The sequence below is a fragment of the Amblyraja radiata genome, chromosome 5, assembly GCF_010909765.2.
Source record: "Amblyraja radiata isolate CabotCenter1 chromosome 5, sAmbRad1.1.pri, whole genome shotgun sequence".
Taxonomy (NCBI): domain Eukaryota; kingdom Metazoa; phylum Chordata; class Chondrichthyes; order Rajiformes; family Rajidae; genus Amblyraja; species Amblyraja radiata.
This window is the reverse complement of record NC_045960.1, coordinates 88,778,557-88,797,645: the sequence shown is the minus strand read 5'-3', so window position 1 is coordinate 88,797,645 and position 19,089 is coordinate 88,778,557. Positions and strand designations below refer to the sequence as shown.

The following is a 19,089-nucleotide window of genomic DNA, read 5'->3' as shown; positions in this document are numbered from 1 at the left end:
ACAGACAAGTGCCCGTAGTCAGGATGGAACCTGGGTCCCTGGCGTTGTAAGGCAGCAACACTACCGCTGCGCCAACGTGCTCTGCCTAGATCTAGAATCAAACCAGAAATAAAACTTCCAATCAGCATGATAATTCCACACTTACCAAGAGAGTCATAGAGGGGATTCTGGCTGTTTCCTTGTTTAGATTAGATTAGATTCCTTTATTGTCATTCAGACCTTTCAGTCTGAACGAAATTATGTTGCCTGCAGTCATACACAGAACCAATAAAAACAAAACATACAATAAACACAAATTAACATCCACCACAGTGAGTTCACCAAGCACATCCTCACTGTGATGGAGGCAAAGTCTTAGTCTCCGTCTCTTCCCTCCTTGTTCTCCCTCTGCGCTGAGGCGATCGATCCAGGCCGGAGATGCCGCTTTCCAGTCCAGCGGACCTCCGTGGTGATGTCGCCGCCGCCGAAAGCTGGAACGCCATCTCCACTCCAAGACGGCCCGCCACAGCATCAGCTCCGGGCAGCAGCTCCAGGCCGCCGCCCCAGCTCTGGGTCCCGCAGTCTCCGCTCCGGGCCGCCGCCCCAGCTCCGGGTCCCGCAGTCTCCGCTCCAGGCCACCGCCCCAGCTCCGGGTCCCGCAGTCTCCGCTCCGGGCCGCCGCCCCAGCTCCAGGCCGCTGCCCCAGCTCCGGGTCCTGCAGTCTCAGCTCCGAGCCCCGCTGCATCAGCTCCAGGCCGCCGCCGAAAGCCAGAACGCCGCACCAGCAAGTCGGGCCACCGCTGCCTTAGCCCCGAAGACGGCCAGCCTCTCGTTGGTGAGTCCTGGCTAGCTCTGCCTCCGGAGCCTCGGGGTCAGTCGCAGGCTGGAGGCCGCCAGCTCCGCCATTAGGCCTCAGCGCAGACGGAGGCAGAGAAGTGGGATACGACACGAAAAAGTCGCATTCCCCCGAAGGAAGAGACAGAGAACATGTTTCACCCCCCCCTCTAACACAACCCAACAAACTAAAACTTAACCAAAACAAGACAAAAAAACAACAGAAAAAAGTAAAGACAGACGGACTGCAGGCGAGCCGCAGCTGTTAACAGCGCCGCCACTTCCGGAATTTATTCAGATTGTTATTATATGCTTTGAATTTAACTATTATTCCAGTAATTTTGTTGTTGTTTGATTTAGGTTCAAGGAGCGAGCCTAAAAAGTTGGAAGGAAGTAACCTCGATTTTCAATAAAGGTGATGAGCATAAACTGCTGACTGACAATGAGCCTAAATGGTGAGTAGGGTTAGAATCATTGCTATGAGTTATTGCTGTGTGCTTATAGATCTATTAAATCTATTAAAAATATGTTTAATGAAATATTCTTAAAAGGAACAGACGATTGTAATAATAACTTGACCAAGTGTGGACCCGTTGGGCCCTGTCCCCCAACTTAATATTCCACCACTGACCCGTAGCCCCCAACTGCAAAACTGAAAGGAAAGATTAGGATTGGAGCATGGCGCACAATGGTTGGCTGCAAATAGGAGTGTTCTTTTGTGACTTTGCAGTGTTGCAAGTATTTCCTATGTTTATTTTGGGAAATCAAACGTATGCTCTTAACAATGTCCATTGTTTGTTGTTTTCAGCTCACTTCCAAAACCTGTAGAACTAAGTTATTTATTCAGCATCTGCGGATACACTATGTAGGAAAGTCTCAGTCAACATTTAACCGAGCATTTCAATGCCATACTACCAATAGCTGCAAAACGGTGACCATCGCTGGATATGGAAGCATAGCTGGAGTAGACAATCAGGACACTTTACCCAGAGTGGAAATATCGTAGACTAGAGGGAATAGTTTTGAGGGCATAGTCATATAGCATAGAATCAGGCCCTTCGGCCCAACTTCATGCCAACCATGCTGCCCTGTATTGTAGTCCCACTGCCAACATTTGACCCATATCCCACAAATCATTTCCTGTACATTTTCCTGTATGACTTTTAAATGTTGTTAAAGTTTCTGCCTCAACTACCTCCTCCGGCAATTCATTCCATGGACCTGCCACCGTCTCTGTGTAAAAAGCTGCTCCTCAGATTCTTATTAAATCTTTCCCATCTCACCTTAAACTTATGCCCTCTGGCTCTTGATTCCCCCTACTCTGGGTAAAAAAACCTTGTGCATCTACTCAATCCATTCCCCTCATGACCTTATACACCTCTATAAGATCACCCTTCATCCTCCTGCGCTCCTAGGAATAAAGTACTAGCCTGCCCAACCTCTCACTATAGATCAGGCCCTAGAGTCCAGGCAACATTGTTGTAAATCTTCTCTGCACTCTGAAAGGGATGAAGCTTTAAAGATGCGCAGGGCATGTTTTGTTACACAGAGAGCAGCGAGAACCTGGAGAGCATTGCCAGAGGTGGAGCCAGGTACAATAAGGATATATGAGGCTTTTAAAAAGGCACATGGAAATGCAGGAGAAGTAACGATCACACGCAGCAAAAGATTGTTTAACTTGGCACCATGTTCGGTTCTCACTTTTTTACACAGGGTGGTGGATGCCAGGGGTTATGGTGGAGACAGTTACAATAGTGATGTTTAAGCATGTAACTGTCTATAGATGGTCACATGAATATGTAGGTAGATGGGGTTTGGACCACGTGCAGGCAGATGAGATTAATTTCAAATGGCATCATATTTGGTATGGACATTGTGGGCCTAAGGGCCTATTCCTGTGCTGTACTTTTCCGTTCTATGTATACAAAATAACTGTCACACTCATCTCCAAACTACTGCTGTTAACACCAGCGCACTAAATTCCACCTAAATATCAAATTTACTGAATGTAGATGAGCTCTTCCCTTGCCCTGTTAATTACTGATAAATTAGCAGAATCCCTTTCTCATTGATACACCTTCAAATTATCTGCAATTGATGTCATTTATTCTCCTGAGTTTTCCATTGTAATAATGTAAAATTATTATGCCTGGCATCGGTCCAGCTTCCAATCTCATAAACAGCAAATTGCAAATCATCCTGATTCCCACACCCATCTGATAAGACGGACAAATTTGCAGGTACATGAGACTGCAAATGGAATATGGAGCAAATAAATAAGTAGCTAGAGGGATTCAGTGGGTCCGACCACAACTTTGCCAAAGTTTGCTGCCAACAGTGCATTTAAGATCTTGTGAATTTGCTCTTATTCACTGTTAAGTCAGAAGTGTTTAATTGTCATGTGTACTGAAACTGAACAATGAGTCAAGAGTATTGAGTATAGAAGTTGGGAGGTCTACGTTACAGTTGTACAAGACATGGGTGAGGCCACATGTAGAGTATTAGAGTACAGTTTTGATCACCCCCTTATGGGGAAAGATGTTATTAAGCTGGGGAGAGAAGATTTATGAGGATGTTGCCAAGACTCGAGGGCCTGAGCTGTAGGGGGAGGTTGAGCAGGCTATAACTTTATTCCTTGGAGCGCAGGAGGCCGATCGGTGATCTTGTACAGATGTATAAGAATTATGAGGTGAATAGATTGGGTAAAAGACTGCATTTTCCCTGAGCAGGGGAATCAAGAACCAGATGGCATTGCTTTGAGGTGAGGGGAAAGATTTAATAGGAACCCGAGGAGCAACTTTTTTTTAAATATACAAAGGGTGGTGGGTGAATGGAATAAGATGCCAGAGGAGGTAGTTGAAGTAGGTACAACCACAACATTTAAAATACATTTGGACAGGTACATGGATAGGAAAGGTTTAACGTGATATGGGTCAAGTGTAGGCAGGTGGGACTAGTGTAGATGGGGCATCTTGGTTGGCGAAGGGCCTTGATTCCAACTGTATTACTAAGCCATTATTTTATTTCATTGGATGTAAATGAGGTATAATTATAAAAAGATTTATTAATCATCCATTGGATGTAGAGCAGAAAAAAGCAAATGTTGAATATTATCAGGTTAGCCTCCACCAACATCCTGCCTTCAAAAGCAAGTTATATCACCAATGGCTATGTGTAAGTTTATTCCTGTCTTTTTTATGTCTGCAGGACAACTGTGAAACTAAAAGAAGATGTAAAAACAGAAAAGAAATCTAGTTTCTGGGACAGTCTGGGAATGAAACAGAATTTAGCCAGCAAAATTCCCACAGAAGATGAAGGTTGGGAATCTCAAGTTACAATGGACAATCCTAGTAGCAACGTGACTGATTCCAGCACCTGGTCTGATTGGGCAAGTGAGAGTAGCGGCAGTTCAAAGTATACCAGCCTGGACGGTGAAACAAACATGAGCAGTTCCAAGTGGGGAATCAGGACAGCAGGTAAACTGCCTGGAATCCAGAGACGCAGCAAAGGAAATCTGACTGACTGCTGGGAAGAGCTCGAGTGATACTTGTTAGCCCAACATGTTGGGCTAACAATTGCACAGTTCATCACCATTCACAGCTATTCTGTCATGCTGTGTGTGAATTTTTTTGATTAGTTTTTTTGTCTGATTTTATGCATGTATAGTTGGTGCCTGTGGAGCACTATGTTTAATTAAATCGGAATTACTGATCTTTTTTCTGTTGTGCCAATTCTCCAATAAATATAATTACACCTTTTTTATTTAGGTGAGCTCATGGTTCATTGCTCCATCAGTGTTCCTTATTTGTTACTGCTTGACATCAGGTCTACTGGGTGCCTAAATGTATCTATTTATTGATACCTCATACTTTTGAACTTAGGATAAATCTGTTTATGATCATTGGCTTAAATGCATGCTTATTTTGGCTGCTGAATATACACTACTGCACGGATTGGGTTCCAAGACCACAGTGAAACAGAATAAGAGGCACTGTCTACAGTCAGTTGCTTTGCATGCCTTTGTGATAGTGACTATAGACTAGCTTCTCCACTCTTGGGTTCCCACTGCCTTTTCATGACAATATGGGTGGATAGGTGGGCTACATACGTTAAAGTGCTATTACAAATGTATAAGGGATTGAAAGAAAAGAAACACTTTTTGCCTCAGTCATCAATGCCCATTGAAGCTGTGTTATTCTGGTGAGAAAAATGTTCTAGTAAACAGAAGTGCACTGCCCATAATACCCGAGTTCAGTTCAGTGACATCAATCCCTCCTTTCATAACATGCTCAGATGTGGCAAGTATTTATTATAAAAGTGCATAACGCAAACCTGCGCAAAAGGCAACAATAAAATTAAACATTCGGAAAGGTACATGGCTAAGAAAAGGTTAGATGGACATGGGCAAAATGCAGGTAATTAGGACTACTTCAAATGGGGCATCTTGATTGGCATGGATGAGCTGGGCTGAAGGACCTGTTTCCAAACCTTATGACTAACTCTAAGATGGGCTATTTAATCATGGGAATAATTGCAAACCATTCACAAGGTTTCACCAGAATCTTTGTGGGCTATACACATCTTTCATACACAAAATAACAGCAATATTTTGGGTGAGTAGTTATAATGATGGAACTTACCAAAGTATGATTGGAAAAATAATAGGCATAATAAATTACTGAACAGTTTGAGGAGACCAAGCGATTCCAATCACTCTTAACTGGAGGAGTGAGGATTGCCCAAGGCTGAGCCTTCACCTTCATTTGTAAAAAGTGGGATACTAATCAATTTCCACTTTCTATTTAAACTATTGGAACCATTGCACAGTAAAATGTTTGAGGTGTCAGGGGGTTGTGGAGAACTAATAAGCTTACAAGCAAGCAGTGGCTTCCATGGCAATCGATGATATGAAGCACTCAAGTGTTGCTGACACTATCAATGGCTAGTCAGCAAATATTCGAAATTAATTCCATCCTTCCTTCCACGAATCAATTGTCTTGTTGAACACTTGCCGTTAATGTTATTGAAAATGTTAGCAACATTAAAGTTTGCATTCTGCCCTTCATTGATAGGATTGTCATTCATTGAAAACTTTTTTTTTGTAATTTAAAGATCTGAAGGGTTACTCAATTAATTATAAGTAACATTTTTCCAATTAGAACTTGCCTAGAACAGAAAAGCATAGGAACAGGCCGTTCAGAATGAGTAAACAACTACAGTGATTCTGCTGTGGGAAGGAACATGACAAAAGGATCCAGTAAACATGGGTTATTCATTAAGCAACATGTGCAGTTAACACTTAAGCTGGACCCAAATTTAATTTCCATTTGAAATATTACAATTATGGAGTGAAATTAAACAACAGTTTTGCCATTTAGCTATAACATAGTTAGCAAATGATCAGCAAAACATAATTACATGTATTAAATTGCATTAGTGGAATCAAACAATTAAAACAGAACAATGCAGCACAAGAACCAGCCCATCAGCCCACAATGTCTGAGCCAAACATGATGCCAAGACCATCTCTTATTCACCTGACCATATTCCATATCCCTCCATATCCCATTCAAAAACTACTTAAATACCACTATTGTATCTGCCTCAACCACCAAACCTGGCATTGCATTTCAGGTACTCGCCAACTCTGTGCATAAAAAAAAAAGTTGGCCTTCACATCGCCTTTAAACTTTGCCCCTCTCACTTTAAAGCAATGCCCTTTGGTATTTGATCTTGCCATCCTTGGCTAAAGGTTCTGACTGCCTGCAGCCTCTGGTGGTCCAGAGAAAACAATCCATGTCTGTCCAACCTCTCCATGTAACCAAAATCCCCTAATACAGGCACCATTTTGGTCAACCTCTGCACCATTTCCAAAGCCTCCATATCCTTCCTATAATCGGGCAACCAAAACCGCACACAATATTTCATGTCCTATAAAGCTGCATCATGCATCTAGCATCTTATACTCAATGCCCCAACCTTTGAAGGCAGGCAGATCATATGCCTTCTTTACCAATCTACTTGTGTTGTCACTTTCAGGGAAGTATGGACCCGGACCGCAATGCCCCTCTGTACCCAATGCTGTTGAGGGGCATGCCTTTAATTGTATACTTTCCCCTTACATTTGACCTCCAAGGTGCAACACTGTGGATTTGGTCCGATTAAACTGCATTTGCACTTTTTTTTGCAACTGTATACTTTGTCAGCCCTCCACATAGTCAGTGACCCCAGCAATCTTTGTGTCATCTGCAAACTTACTAATCAATCCGTATACATTTATGTCAGTGTCATTTATATATATCACAAACAGCAGCGGTCCCAGCACAGATCCCTGCGGAACTCCACTGGTCACAGATGTCCTTCTTGAATCTTGCCCTTCCACCACAACCCTCTGATACGTCAGTAAGCCAGTTCTGAATCCATACGACCAAGTCGCTGTTGATCCTGTGCATCTGAATCTTCTGGATCAACCTACCATGAGGGACTTACTAACATTCATATAGACACCATCCACTGCCCTCCCTTCATCACCACCTCAAGAAACTATCAAATTACTAAGACAATTGTATTTAAAGTTTTATGCCAGCAGATATTGCAAGCTTCAGGATGTGTAGAATTTACTTTGTTCAGAATTCATTTTAACTTAGCCTTATTTTTGCTAGCTACTATGTCAGAAAACGCTTAGAAAATATGTAATTACATTTATCAGATGGAAATTAATTAGTCCAGAAAATTATTGTTCAATTGTGAATGGTCAACAAATGTAGATAATACAACTATGCAAAAGCCGTGCTAGAAAATCATGTCAAAATAACAAAAGTTCAAAATTTTTCTGAAATGCATTTATAAGAACATTTTTTAAATATTGCTATTGTAATTGTATTTTTAAAAAAAGTTAGATTTCCTTATTTAAACATTTTAGTACTATGTTTTTACTTTGTACTCTGTGTATACCTAGTCAACCTCTTGATTTCAAAGTGATTTGACAGGATATTTTATATTTACAATTAAATATAAAACTATGGTTAGCACTTTTCTCTAGATCATTTGCAGAAACACTTTCACATGAATAAACTATTAAGACAAAAGTTTGACTTTTTTACTTAATTGCCTTGAATTGTCATATTAATGGTTTGGGTAACTGGTTAGTTGGCAAGTGACACCAAAATTGGTTACATAGTGGATAGTGAGAAAGGTTGTGTAAGATTACAGCAGGATATTGATCAACGTTGAAGGCGTTGGCAATAGAATTTGACAAAAACAAGTGATTCATTTTGGGAAGTTAAATCAGGACATGACCTACACAGTGAATGGCAAAGCCCTGGGGAATGGATGATTAACAAGATCAAGGAAGACAAATATATAGTCCTTGAAAGTGACAAAGGTTGTACAGGGGTATATGCCGGTTTTTGCTTCATTGGCTAATGCATTTATACAAAACATTGATTAGGTCACATTCGGAGTGTTGTGTGCAATTCTGGTTGTTACACAATAGGAAACATGCGATTTAGTTAGAGAGGATGCAGAAAATATTCACAAGGATATTGCCTCGATTGGAGGGCTTGAGTTACAAGCAGAGATTGGATAAGCAAACCTGGTTTCATGAAACAAAGGAAGCTGACTTGATAAACATGAAATTGAGAGGCATAGATATGGTAGATAACCAGAGTTTGTTAGAGATAGCTGAAAGTAGAGAGTATTTTTGTTTTTTGTCCACACAGTAGTTGGTATAATGGAATAAGCCAACAGATGAGCAACATGCAAGAGATATCCTGACAGGTACTTGAATGAGCAAGGCGTGGAGTTAATGCAGACATTTGGATTGGTATGGATAGGCATGATGGTTGACACAGATTGTAGCCTGAAGGGTCAGTTTTTATGCTGTACAATTTAGGCCCATGACATGGGTCAGTATGGGAATGGGAATTAATATGGTTTGAACCGGGAGTTCCCGAAGGCCTTGACGAACTAAGCACATGTGATTGGCAAAACAGTTGTCAAGTCTATGCTTGGTCTCAACCAATGTACAGAGACCACATCCAGAGGGCGGCAGTGACACACTGGTAGTCGATCCTGGTTACAGGTGCTGCCAGCGGAGTTTGTACCTTCTCCCCGTGACCTGCGTGGGTTTTCTCCAGGAGCTCCGGTTTCCTCCCACATTCCAAAAACGTCCAGGATTGTAGGTTAATTGGCTTGGTAAAATTATCCCTAGTAAGTGTAAGATTAAACACCAGTTCCAGTAGTTGAGTTCTATATGAACCTCTGTCTTACTTGGAAGGACCACAGGGGTCCCTGGGTGGAGGCACAGGAGGTGGTGTTGCATCTCCTGAGGTTGTAATTGCGGAAGGAGTGTTCTCTGTGGAAGGCAGTAAAGGGTGGCCAGGATTTTTATTCCTGCTTCTATAGCATGATCTGGACCAGGAGGTATTTAATGTAAATGTTTCAAGATAAAGGATCAGCTTCATTATTGTCTACTCAAGGGCCTCTTTTCAATATGAGGGCCACATTATATATTTCGCCCATTTTTGTGGGCCGTAGGAAAAAAATAAAGAAATGTCAGTTTTATAAATTTAATGTCTGTCTGTCTCTCTCTGCCTTAATGTAAACTACCACGGGCCCCGTCTTCTCCAGCAGGGCGGCAATGATGTTGGGGGGGGGGGAGAGAGCGTCCCTGGAGCTGAGGGAGTGGGAGGGAGAGGCCGAGGGTAACCGGCGCGGTCTCTCCCCGCCCCCGGGTTGCAGCCGGTGCAGGGACGGGGCAGGGAGAGGCTGCGCCGTGTAGGGCCAGGAGCGGGGAGACACACCATGCGGGATATCCTCGGCCTCTCCCTCTCCCAGCTCCAGGATACTTCTCCCCCCCCCCCCCCCCCGACACAGGGCGGCGATGGCCTGGCCCGGGGGAGAAGTATCCTGAGGGCGATAAAAAGATTTTGACCACAGTCAAGTAAAGGGGCAAGTGAGGGCACTGTTTTATCTCTTTAGCACAGAACCCGCTAAATAGCCCGCTGTACGGAACGTGTTAAGAGCTTGCTGCAGGCCGGATAAAATCTAGTGCCAGGCCAGATGTGGCCTGCGGGCCATAGTTTGGAGATCCCTGGTCTAACTAAACAAATGTTAGCAAGTGGACTTAGAAAATATACTGTAAAGCTGAATAAATATAGGATCTACACCTGAATAAGTTGCATCTTAAAAATAAGTAATGTTAGAGATGAAGTAGTAACTTGACAAAATCTTTTGCGGTGTTTTCCAAATGGAAACCATTTCTGAATGTTAAGACAGCAGACACAAAATAGGTAGGAATCTTAAGGTTAAATAAGTCAAAATGATTATGAGGTACACAGAGACATTTCCAAATGTATATGAGGGGAGAAATTATTAAAATGTTTCATTAGTTATTTGCCAGTTATTTTATTAGGCTGATGTGCCAAACACTAGGAGGAAGTTAAAAGAAGTGGAATTTAAGGAACAGGAAGATTAGTGATATCTAAAAGAAAATAATGAACAGCTCTCGCTACTCTGCATTCAAGCATCTAGGGTCAGTTTCAACTATAATGTCTTCAATGAACAAAGAAACCACTTTGATGCAAGAGGTTTAGACAAACAACTGCAATGTGTGTTACAATGTTTAAAGGGCAGATCAATTTTTCGATCATAATATGGCCTCAAATGAATAAGATGAACTAAATGTACCAATATTTCCCCCCCCCCCCTCCCCCATTTACAAAATATCTATGGCAAAGTTCTAGCAGTATATTTAAAGCATTGACAAAATATTACAAATTTAGATACACATTTTATTAAAAATTAATGTGCACCTCAATTTTCTCACAATATACATTTGGGATTACCAATCCCAGCAACATTATATGTAGCTGGAAAAATGTAACAAAATAATGCACATATTTTAAGAAAATATTAAATGCACAATGAATCAAAGCAGCAAAAGTTTTACTTGTACAACTGCAACTTAAAAATAGTGGTCGTGCAAAGTGCTATTTAGGATCCCAATGCTTTCTCCAAAAGTCAGCTAACCAAAAATGCAGTGTTGAAATGTCAGAACACTAACACAATATAATTTTTGCGAAAGAAAAAACTAACAATTGCTTCATTTGCATACATTTAGCCTGAAATGTGATGTGTCTTTTACAAAAATGTTGAAACTTAAGTTTTAGCATTATTAAATCAAATCAAGAATCAAAACATGCAAACATTTGGTGGGCTATCTTCTTTTAGATTTAAAGAAATAAATGTCTTACATTATTTTTAAGTTTGACATTTTAAGCGCATATTTTTATTTTTTTTTTAAATCTTCACCGAACATATTGCACAAAAGAATCAAAGCATTCCTCTATCTGAAATGATCCGGGCCATCCAAAATGAAAACATCAGTAGTTGCACTTAAAATTTAAAAAGATCGATGAAATGCTGAGGCGATACTGGTGTACAGAAGCTTTCAGGATTGTTGGCTGTACAAGGATGGCCTGTATCCTAACAAGAAATATAATGAAGAAACTTTAGCTTTTACCATCTCCACTATCAAGACTTGCTAAATGCAACATGCAAAAATTATATATCTTATGAAAAATAATGTAACCACAATGCACACACAAATCTTGTCGCCTGTAACATTGTACTTAACCGAGATATCAATATTTGCCTGCATAAATTAGATAAATATACACATCGCATTCAAGATTGCAAATATTTGAAAATACCTTGAATAATAAAGCAAGATAGTAGTCCTTGGAGATCAAGAAAGAAGGAGCAACAGGGATAAGCATGAAGGGAAAAGGGTGGGGAAGAAAGGACAAAAAGACAAACAAATTAAAAATAGATATACTGATTTCAGATATAGTCCTTTCTTTCCAGTGGACATTTGTTTGGGAATGATGCAAAAGTATCCATATGACACTAAATATCCATATCATGCAAAATCAATGTCACAAATATTTATTTAGATATTGATCTGACGAATGAATAAGTGTACTGAGCACAATAGGAAAGAGATAAATATTTCATATTCAGAATTCTGTTTGCCAGACACAGAATGAACAGGAGATAATTTCAGAGATTAAGTTCCAAAATGATGCTCTTTTTCAATGAAAGTTGGCTGATGTGAGCATACATTATAAATGGCATTTTAGTAAATATTTATATCCGTTCATAAAATTCTAATTTTACTTAGAACAAAAAAGTATACACAGCTCAGGATACAATTCCAGAAATTAGATTCACGTAATCTTATGTATTATCATTTTAACCCAGTTTTATCCTCAGCATCAAGACTGATAACTCGTATAATATTTGGCAGGTTAGGCAAACCTTCCGAGCTATCACAGCAGCGTGTTTTGTTCAAGATTTCAGCACCTATATTTCATTGCATCTCCGCTCAACATACCCATCTATACTAGTCCCACCTACCTGCATTTAGCCCGTATCTTTCTAAGCGTTTCCTGTCCATGTATCTGTCCAAATGTCTTCAAAATATTATGATAGCACCAGCCTCAATTACGTCCTCTGGCACACCATTCCATATACCCACCACCATATGAAAATGTTGCCCCTTGGGTTCCTATTAAATCCTTCCCCTCTCACTGCAACCCTACTCCTCCAGTTCTTGATTCACTACTCTGGGTAAAAGACCATATTTATCCTATCCCCCTCATGATTTTATGCATCTTTGTACGATCACCCGTCATCTTTCTGCGCTCCAAGGAATAAAGTCTCAATCTCTCCCTATAGCTCAGCCCTCGAGTCCTGGCAACATCCTCTTCAATCTTTCCAGCTTAATAACATATTTTCCTACAACAGGATGCCCAAAGCTGACCACAATACTCTAAATGTGATCTCACCAATGGCTTATACAATTGAAACACAATATCTAGAAACAAAGAACTGCAGATGCTGGTTAATAAACAAAGGGCACAAAGCGCTGACCTAACTCAGCAGGCCAAGCAGCATCTCTGGAATTAAAGGGGAGTAGAGAAGTCAAGATGGTTGATGTTGTGCTGCAGTTGTCTGAAGAAGGGTCTCAACCTTAAATGTCACCTATCCATGTTCTCCAGAGATGTTGCCTGACCTGCTGAGTTACTCCAGCACTTTATGTCCATTTGTGAAACATAATATCCCAGCATCTATACTCAATACTCTGACTAATGAAGGGCCAATGTGCCAAAAGCCTTCTTGACCACCCAATCAACATGTGACACCACTTTCAAGAAACGATGTACCTGCACTCCTAGGTCCCTCTGCTCTGCAACACTCTCCAGTCCTGCCATTCACTGTGTAGGTCCTGCCCAGATTTGACTTCCCAAAATGCACCACCTCACATATATTTGTATTAAACTGCTTTAACCACTCATCTGCCCAACTGTTCAAGATTCTGCTGTAATTTTGATAATCATCTCACTACTACAATGCCACTCACTTTTGTGTCATCTGCCAACTGACTAATCATGCTTTATCCATTCTCATCCAAATCATTGGTATAAACCACAAACAGCAAAGGGGCCAGCACCAACCCACGAGAAAACTAGTTACAGACCTTCAGCTTGAAAAACAACCCTGGATGGTTGTAAGGAAGGAGATTGAGGGACATCTCCTGCGGTTGCAGGGGAAAATACCCGGGCAGGGGGTGGAAAGGAATGAGTCAACCGAGGAGTTAAAAACAGAAAGGGGTGCGGGTGAGAAGATGTGACAGGTGTTGGGATCACATTGAAGTTGGCAGAAATGTCAGTGATATGGAGGTTGTCGGGGTGAAAGAGAAACTCTACCTTTGTTCTGTTTGGAGGGAGGGGGTGGGGGTGGGGGGAAGCGAGAGCTGAACATCAGGATACAGAGGAGACATGAGACAATGAGTTAAAATCCATTACCTTCCAGAACAAAATACTGCAATGGCGACAGAACTGAAGAGAGTCTCCATATTGCTCCTTTTTTGGACAGTACTTCTGAAGCGTAAAATACATCAGCTTCCAGTCAACACAACCGTTCTCAGTCAAAATCAAGTGTCTGCAAAACTGAGAATATCAGAGGGAACATTTGACAGAGGCTTTCACTATTTTGTTTGAAGTAACGTTAATCAGATATTAGAAGATATCGAGAAGAAAGTTCATGTAATAACATCTCATCATGTAATGGCACAAAACAATGTACACTATTGCAAATTCAGTAAATTAAGGAGTTGAGGAGTTGGTTATTTTGATAAACTAGTTTAGTAGACCAATTTTAATTTAGCGAACAAGTTTAGTAGACTAAACTAGCTTGCTTTAATCAGTCAGGACATCTATCTTCTATCTATCTATATTACTAAATCTCTGATCTTGACCGCTTTTGGCCCACTGTGCTGCGATTTCCGACAGAACACCGCCACCTACGGCCGTCATTTTTGGCCACCTCGCTCAGAGCCCCGCTCCGCCTTACGGGTGCGGTGGATTTTTCCCATTGATGAAAAATCAGAGAGATATTAATGTTTTTTTTTAATTCACCATTCCATCTGCTGCACCTGCTGGAGGGAGGGGGAGGGACAATAAAAGCAGGAAGTGGTGTGCCTCGCTCCGTCTCTGCAAGATGGATGAAGCCAAGGGTCACTTCTCTATGAGCTCTGAATAACACTGAACAAATGTCTACACAACTGTGAGTACCCTTGAGGGTACCCTGTGAGTACCCTTAATGTGGTTTGAAAATGAAAATATGGTTTGTTTGAAGTAAAAAGGCCCTGCCTGCAAATGGTTGTTTGGGTGCTTTGGCTTGAAGTTGAAAGGCACTATTTACTGTAAATGGTGGCTTGGGTGCTTTGGCTTGAGGTTGAAAGGCACTGCTTACCGCAAATGGTGGCGGGTGATTTGCTTGATGTTGAAAGGCACTAATTACTGCACATGGTGGCTTAGGTGCTTTGGCTTCAAGTTGAAAGGCACTAATTACTGCAAATGGTGGCCTGGGAGATTTGGCTTGAAGTTGAAAGGCACTACTTACTGCAAATGGTGGCTTGGGTGTATTGGCTTTAAGTTAAAAGGCACTTCTTACTGCAAATTGTGGCTTGGGTGCTTTGGGGTGCAGTTGAAAGGCACTACTTACTGCAAATGGTGACATGAGTTGAAAGGTACTACTTACTGCAAATGGTGGCTTGGGAGCTTTGTCTTTAAGTTTAAAAAACCCACCATTCTCCCTGCTGCACCTGCTGGAGGGAGGGGGAGGGACTATAAAACCAGGAAGTGGTGTGCCTCCCTCAGTCTCTGCAAGATGGATGAAGCCAAGGGTCACGTCTCTCTGTGCTCTGAATAACACTGAACAAATGTCTACACAACTGTGAGTACCCTTAATGTGGTTTGAAAATGAAAATATGGTTTGTTTGAAGAAAAAGGCACTACCTGCAAATGGTTGTTCGGGTGCTTTGGCATGAAGGTGAAAGGCACTACTTACTGCAAATGGTGCCATGAAGTTGAAAGGCACTACTTACTGCAAATGGTGGCTTGGGTGCTTTGGCTTGAAGTTGAAAGGCACTACTTACTGCAAATGGTGGCTTGGGTGCTTTGTTTGAAATTGAAAGGCACTACTTACTGGAAATGATGGCTTGGGTGATTTGGCTTGAAGTTGAAAGGCACATCTTACTGCAAATGGTGGCTTGGGTGCTTTGGCTTGAAGTTGAAATGCACTATTTACTGCAAAAGGTGGCTTGGGAGCTTTGGTTTCAAGTTGAAAGGCACTACTTACTGCAAATGGTGGTTTGGGAGCTTTGGCTTGAAGTTGAAAGGCACTACTTACTGCAAATGGTGGCTTGGATGTTTTGCTTGATGTTGAAAGGCACTACTGACTGCACATGGTGGCGTGGGTGTTTTGGCTAGTTGAAAGGCACTACTTACTGCAAATGGTGGCTTGGGTGCTTTGGCTTGAGGTTGAAAGGCACTACTTACTGCAAATGGTGGCTTGGGTGCTTTGGCTTGAAGTTGAAAGGCACTACACTGCAAATGGTGACTTGGGTGCTTTGGCTTGAAGTTGAAAGGCACTACTTACTGCAAATGATGGCTTGGGTGCTTTGGCTTGAAGTTGAATTGCACTATTTACTGCAAATGGTGGCTTGGGAGCTTTGGCTTGAAGTCTAAAAAAAATCACCATTCTCTCTGCTGCACCTGCTGGAGGGAGGGGGAGGGACTATAAAACAAGGAAGTGGTGTGCCTCACTCATTCTCTGCAAGATGGATGAAGCCAAGGGTCAAGTCTCTATTAGCTCTGAATAAAACTGAACAAATGTCTACACAACTGTGAGTACCCTTAATGTGGTTTGAAAATGAAAATATGGTTTGTTTGAAGTAAAAGGCACTACCTGCAAATGGTTGTTCGGGTGCTTTGGCTTGAAGTTGAAAGGCACTACTTACTGTAAATGGTGGCTTGGGTGCTTTGACTTGAAGTTGAAAGGCACTACTTACTGCAAATGGTGTTTGGGTGTTTTGGCTTGAAGTTGAAAGGCACTGATTACTGCAAATGGTGGGAGGTGATTTGGCCTGAAGTTGAAAGGCATTAATTACTGCAAATGGTGGTGGGTGATTTGGCTTGAAGTTGAAAGGCACTACTTACTGCAAATGGTGGCATGAAGTTGAAAGGCACTACTTACTGAAAATGATGGCTTGGGTGCTTTGGCTTGAAGTTGAATGGCACTACTTACTGCAAATGGTGGCTTGGGTGCTTTGTTTGAAATTGAAAGGCACTACTTACTTGAAATGATGGCTTGGGTGATTTGGCTTGAAGTTGAAAGGCACATCTTACTGCAAATGGTGGCTTCGGTGCTTTGGCTTGAAGTTGAAATGCACTATTTACTGCAAAAGGTGGCTTGGGAGCTTTGGTTTAAAGTTGAAAGGCACTACTTATTGCAAATGGTGGCTTGGGAGCTTTGGCTTGAAGTTTTAAAAAATCACCATTCTCTCTGCTGCACCTGCTGGAGGGAGAGGGAGGGACTATAAAACCAGGAGGTGGTGTGCCTCACTCACTCTCTGCAAGATGGATGAAGCCAAGGGTCACGTCTCTGAGCTCTGAATGACACTGAACAAATGTCTACACAACTGTGAGTACCCTTAATGTTGTTTGAAAATGAAAATATGGTTAGTTTGAAGTAAAATGCACTACCTGCAAATGGTTTGGGTGCTTTGGCTTGAAGTTGAAAGGCACTACTTACTGCAAATGGTGGCTTGGGAGCTATGGCTTGAAGTTGAAAGGCACTACTTACTGCACATGGTGGCATGGGTGCTTTGGCTTGAAGTTGAAAGGCACTACTTACTGGAAATGATGGCGGATGATTTGGCTTGAAGTTGAAAGGCATTTCTTACTGCAAATGATGGCCTGGTTGCTTTGCCTTGAAGTTGAAAGGCACTACTTACTGCAAATGGTGGCATGTAGTTGAAAGGCACTACTTACTGCAAATGGTGGCTTGGGTGCTTTGGCTTGAAGTTGAATGGCACTACTTACTGCAAATGGTGGCTTGGGTGCTTTGTTTGAAGTTGAAAGGCACTACTTACTGGAAATGATGGCTTGGGTGATTTGGCTTGAAGTTGAAAGGCACATCTTACTGCAAATGGTGGCTTCGGTGCTTTGGCTTGAAGTTGAAATGCACTATTTACTGCAAAAGGTGGCTTGGGAGCTTTGGTTTAAAGTTGAAAGGCACTACTTATTGCAAATGGTGGCTTGGGAGCTTTGGCTTGAAGTTTAAAAAAATCACCATTCTCTCTGCTGCACCTGCTGGAGGGAGAGGGTGGAACTATAAAACCAGGAGGTGGTGTGCCTCACTCACTCTCTGCAAGATGGATGAAGCCAAGGGTCACGTCTCTCTGAGCTCTGAATAACACTGAACAAATGTCTACACAACTGTGAGTACCCTTAATGTTGTTTGAAAATGAAAATATGGTTAGTTTGAAGTAAAATGCACTACCTGCAAATGGTTGTTTGGGTGCTTTGGCTTGAAGTTGAAAGGCACTACTTACTGCAAATGGTGGCTTGGGAGCTTTGGCTTGAAGTTGAAAGGCACTACTTACTGCACATGGTGGCATGGGTGCTTTGGCTTGAAGTTGAAAGGCACTACTTACTGCAAATGGTGGCGGGTGATTTGGCTTGTAGTTGAAAGGCACTAATTATTGCAAATGGTGGCGGATTATTTGGCTTGAAGTTGAAAGGCATTTCTTACTGCAAATGGTGGCTTGGTTGCTTTGCCTTGAAGTTGAAAGGCACTACTTACTGCAAATGGTGGCATGGAGTTGAAAGGCACTACTTACTGCAAATGGTGGCTTGGGTGCTTTGGCTTGAAGTTGAATGGCACTACTTACTGCAAATGGTGGCTTGGTTGCTTTGTTTGAAGTTGAAAGGCACTACTTACTGGAAATGATGGCTTGGGTGATTTGGCTTGAAGTTGAAAGGCACATTATACTGCAAATGGTGGCTTGGGTGCTTTGGTTTAAAGTTGAAAGGCACTACTTACTGCAAATGGTGGCTTGGGAGCTTTGGCTTGAAGTTGAAAGGCACTACTTACTGCAAATGGTGGCTTGGATGTTTTGCTTGAAGTTGAAAGGCACTACTGACTGCACATGGTGGCTTGGGTGTTTTGGCTAGTTGAAAGGCACTACTTACTGCAAATGGTGGCTTGGGTGCTTTGGCTTGAAGTTGAAAGGCACTACTTACTATAAATGGTGACGGGTGCTTTGGCTTGAAGTTGAAAGGCACTTACTGCAAATGGTGGCTTGGGTGCTTTGGCTTGAAGTTGAAAGGCACTACTTACTGCAAATGGTGGCTTGGGTGCTTTGTTTGAAATTGAAAGGCACTACTGACTGGAAATGATGGCTTGGGTGATTTGGCTTGAAGTTGAAAGGCACATCTTACTGCAAATGGTGGCTTGGGTGCTTTGGCTTGAAGTTGAAATGCACTATTTATTGCAAAAGGTGGCTTGGGAGCTTTGGTTTCAAGTTGAAAGGCACTACTTACTGCAAATGGTGGTTTGGGAGCTTTGGCTTGAAGTTGAAAGGCACTACTTACTGCAAATGGTGGCTTGGATGTTTTGCTTGATGTTGAAAGGCACTACTGACTGCACATGGTGGCGTGGGTGTTTTGGCTAGTTGAAAGGCACTACTTACTGCAAATGGTGGCTTGGGTGCTTTGGCTTGAGGTTGAAAGGCACTACTTACTGCAAATGGTGGCTTGGGTGCTTTGGCTTGAAGTTGAAAGGCACTACACTGCAAATGGTGACTTGGGTGCTTTGGCTTGAAGTTGAAAGGCACTACTTACTGCAAATGATGGCTTGGGT

The 19,089-nt window shown here is 42.0% G+C and overlaps 2 protein-coding genes across 6 annotated transcripts in view; one reads left to right on the top strand and one right to left on the bottom strand.

Annotated features, from left to right (window-relative positions):
• The window catches only part of LOC116973525 (testis development related protein), a 37,287-nt gene extending 29,386 nt beyond the window's left edge, over positions 1 to 7,901 (top strand). Inside the window, exons 3-4 of the mRNA XM_033021693.1 lie at positions 1,174 to 1,268; positions 4,021 to 7,901. Coding sequence (XP_032877584.1) covers positions 1,174 to 1,268; positions 4,021 to 4,357 — 432 coding nt within the window. The 3' untranslated portion in view covers positions 4,358 to 7,901. The remainder of the gene's footprint in view (positions 1 to 1,173; positions 1,269 to 4,020) is intronic.
• A 2,300-nt stretch (positions 7,902 to 10,201) lies between these two features.
• Positions 10,202 to 19,089, bottom strand: part of fbxo25 (F-box protein 25) — a 44,992-nt gene continuing 36,104 nt past the window's right edge. For 2 of the 5 annotated variants that reach the window (XM_033021688.1, XM_033021686.1), the window contains 2 exons: positions 13,686 to 13,829; positions 10,202 to 11,301 (listed from right to left, as the gene is read on the bottom strand). In XM_033021688.1, the coding sequence (XP_032877579.1) occupies positions 11,212 to 11,301; positions 13,686 to 13,829 (234 nt within the window). In that variant the 3' untranslated portion in view covers positions 10,202 to 11,211. Of the gene's footprint in view, positions 11,302 to 11,528; positions 11,556 to 13,685; positions 13,830 to 19,089 lie in introns of those variants that run through there. The other 3 variants (XM_033021692.1, XM_033021687.1, XM_033021690.1) reach the window with 3 other exon arrangements.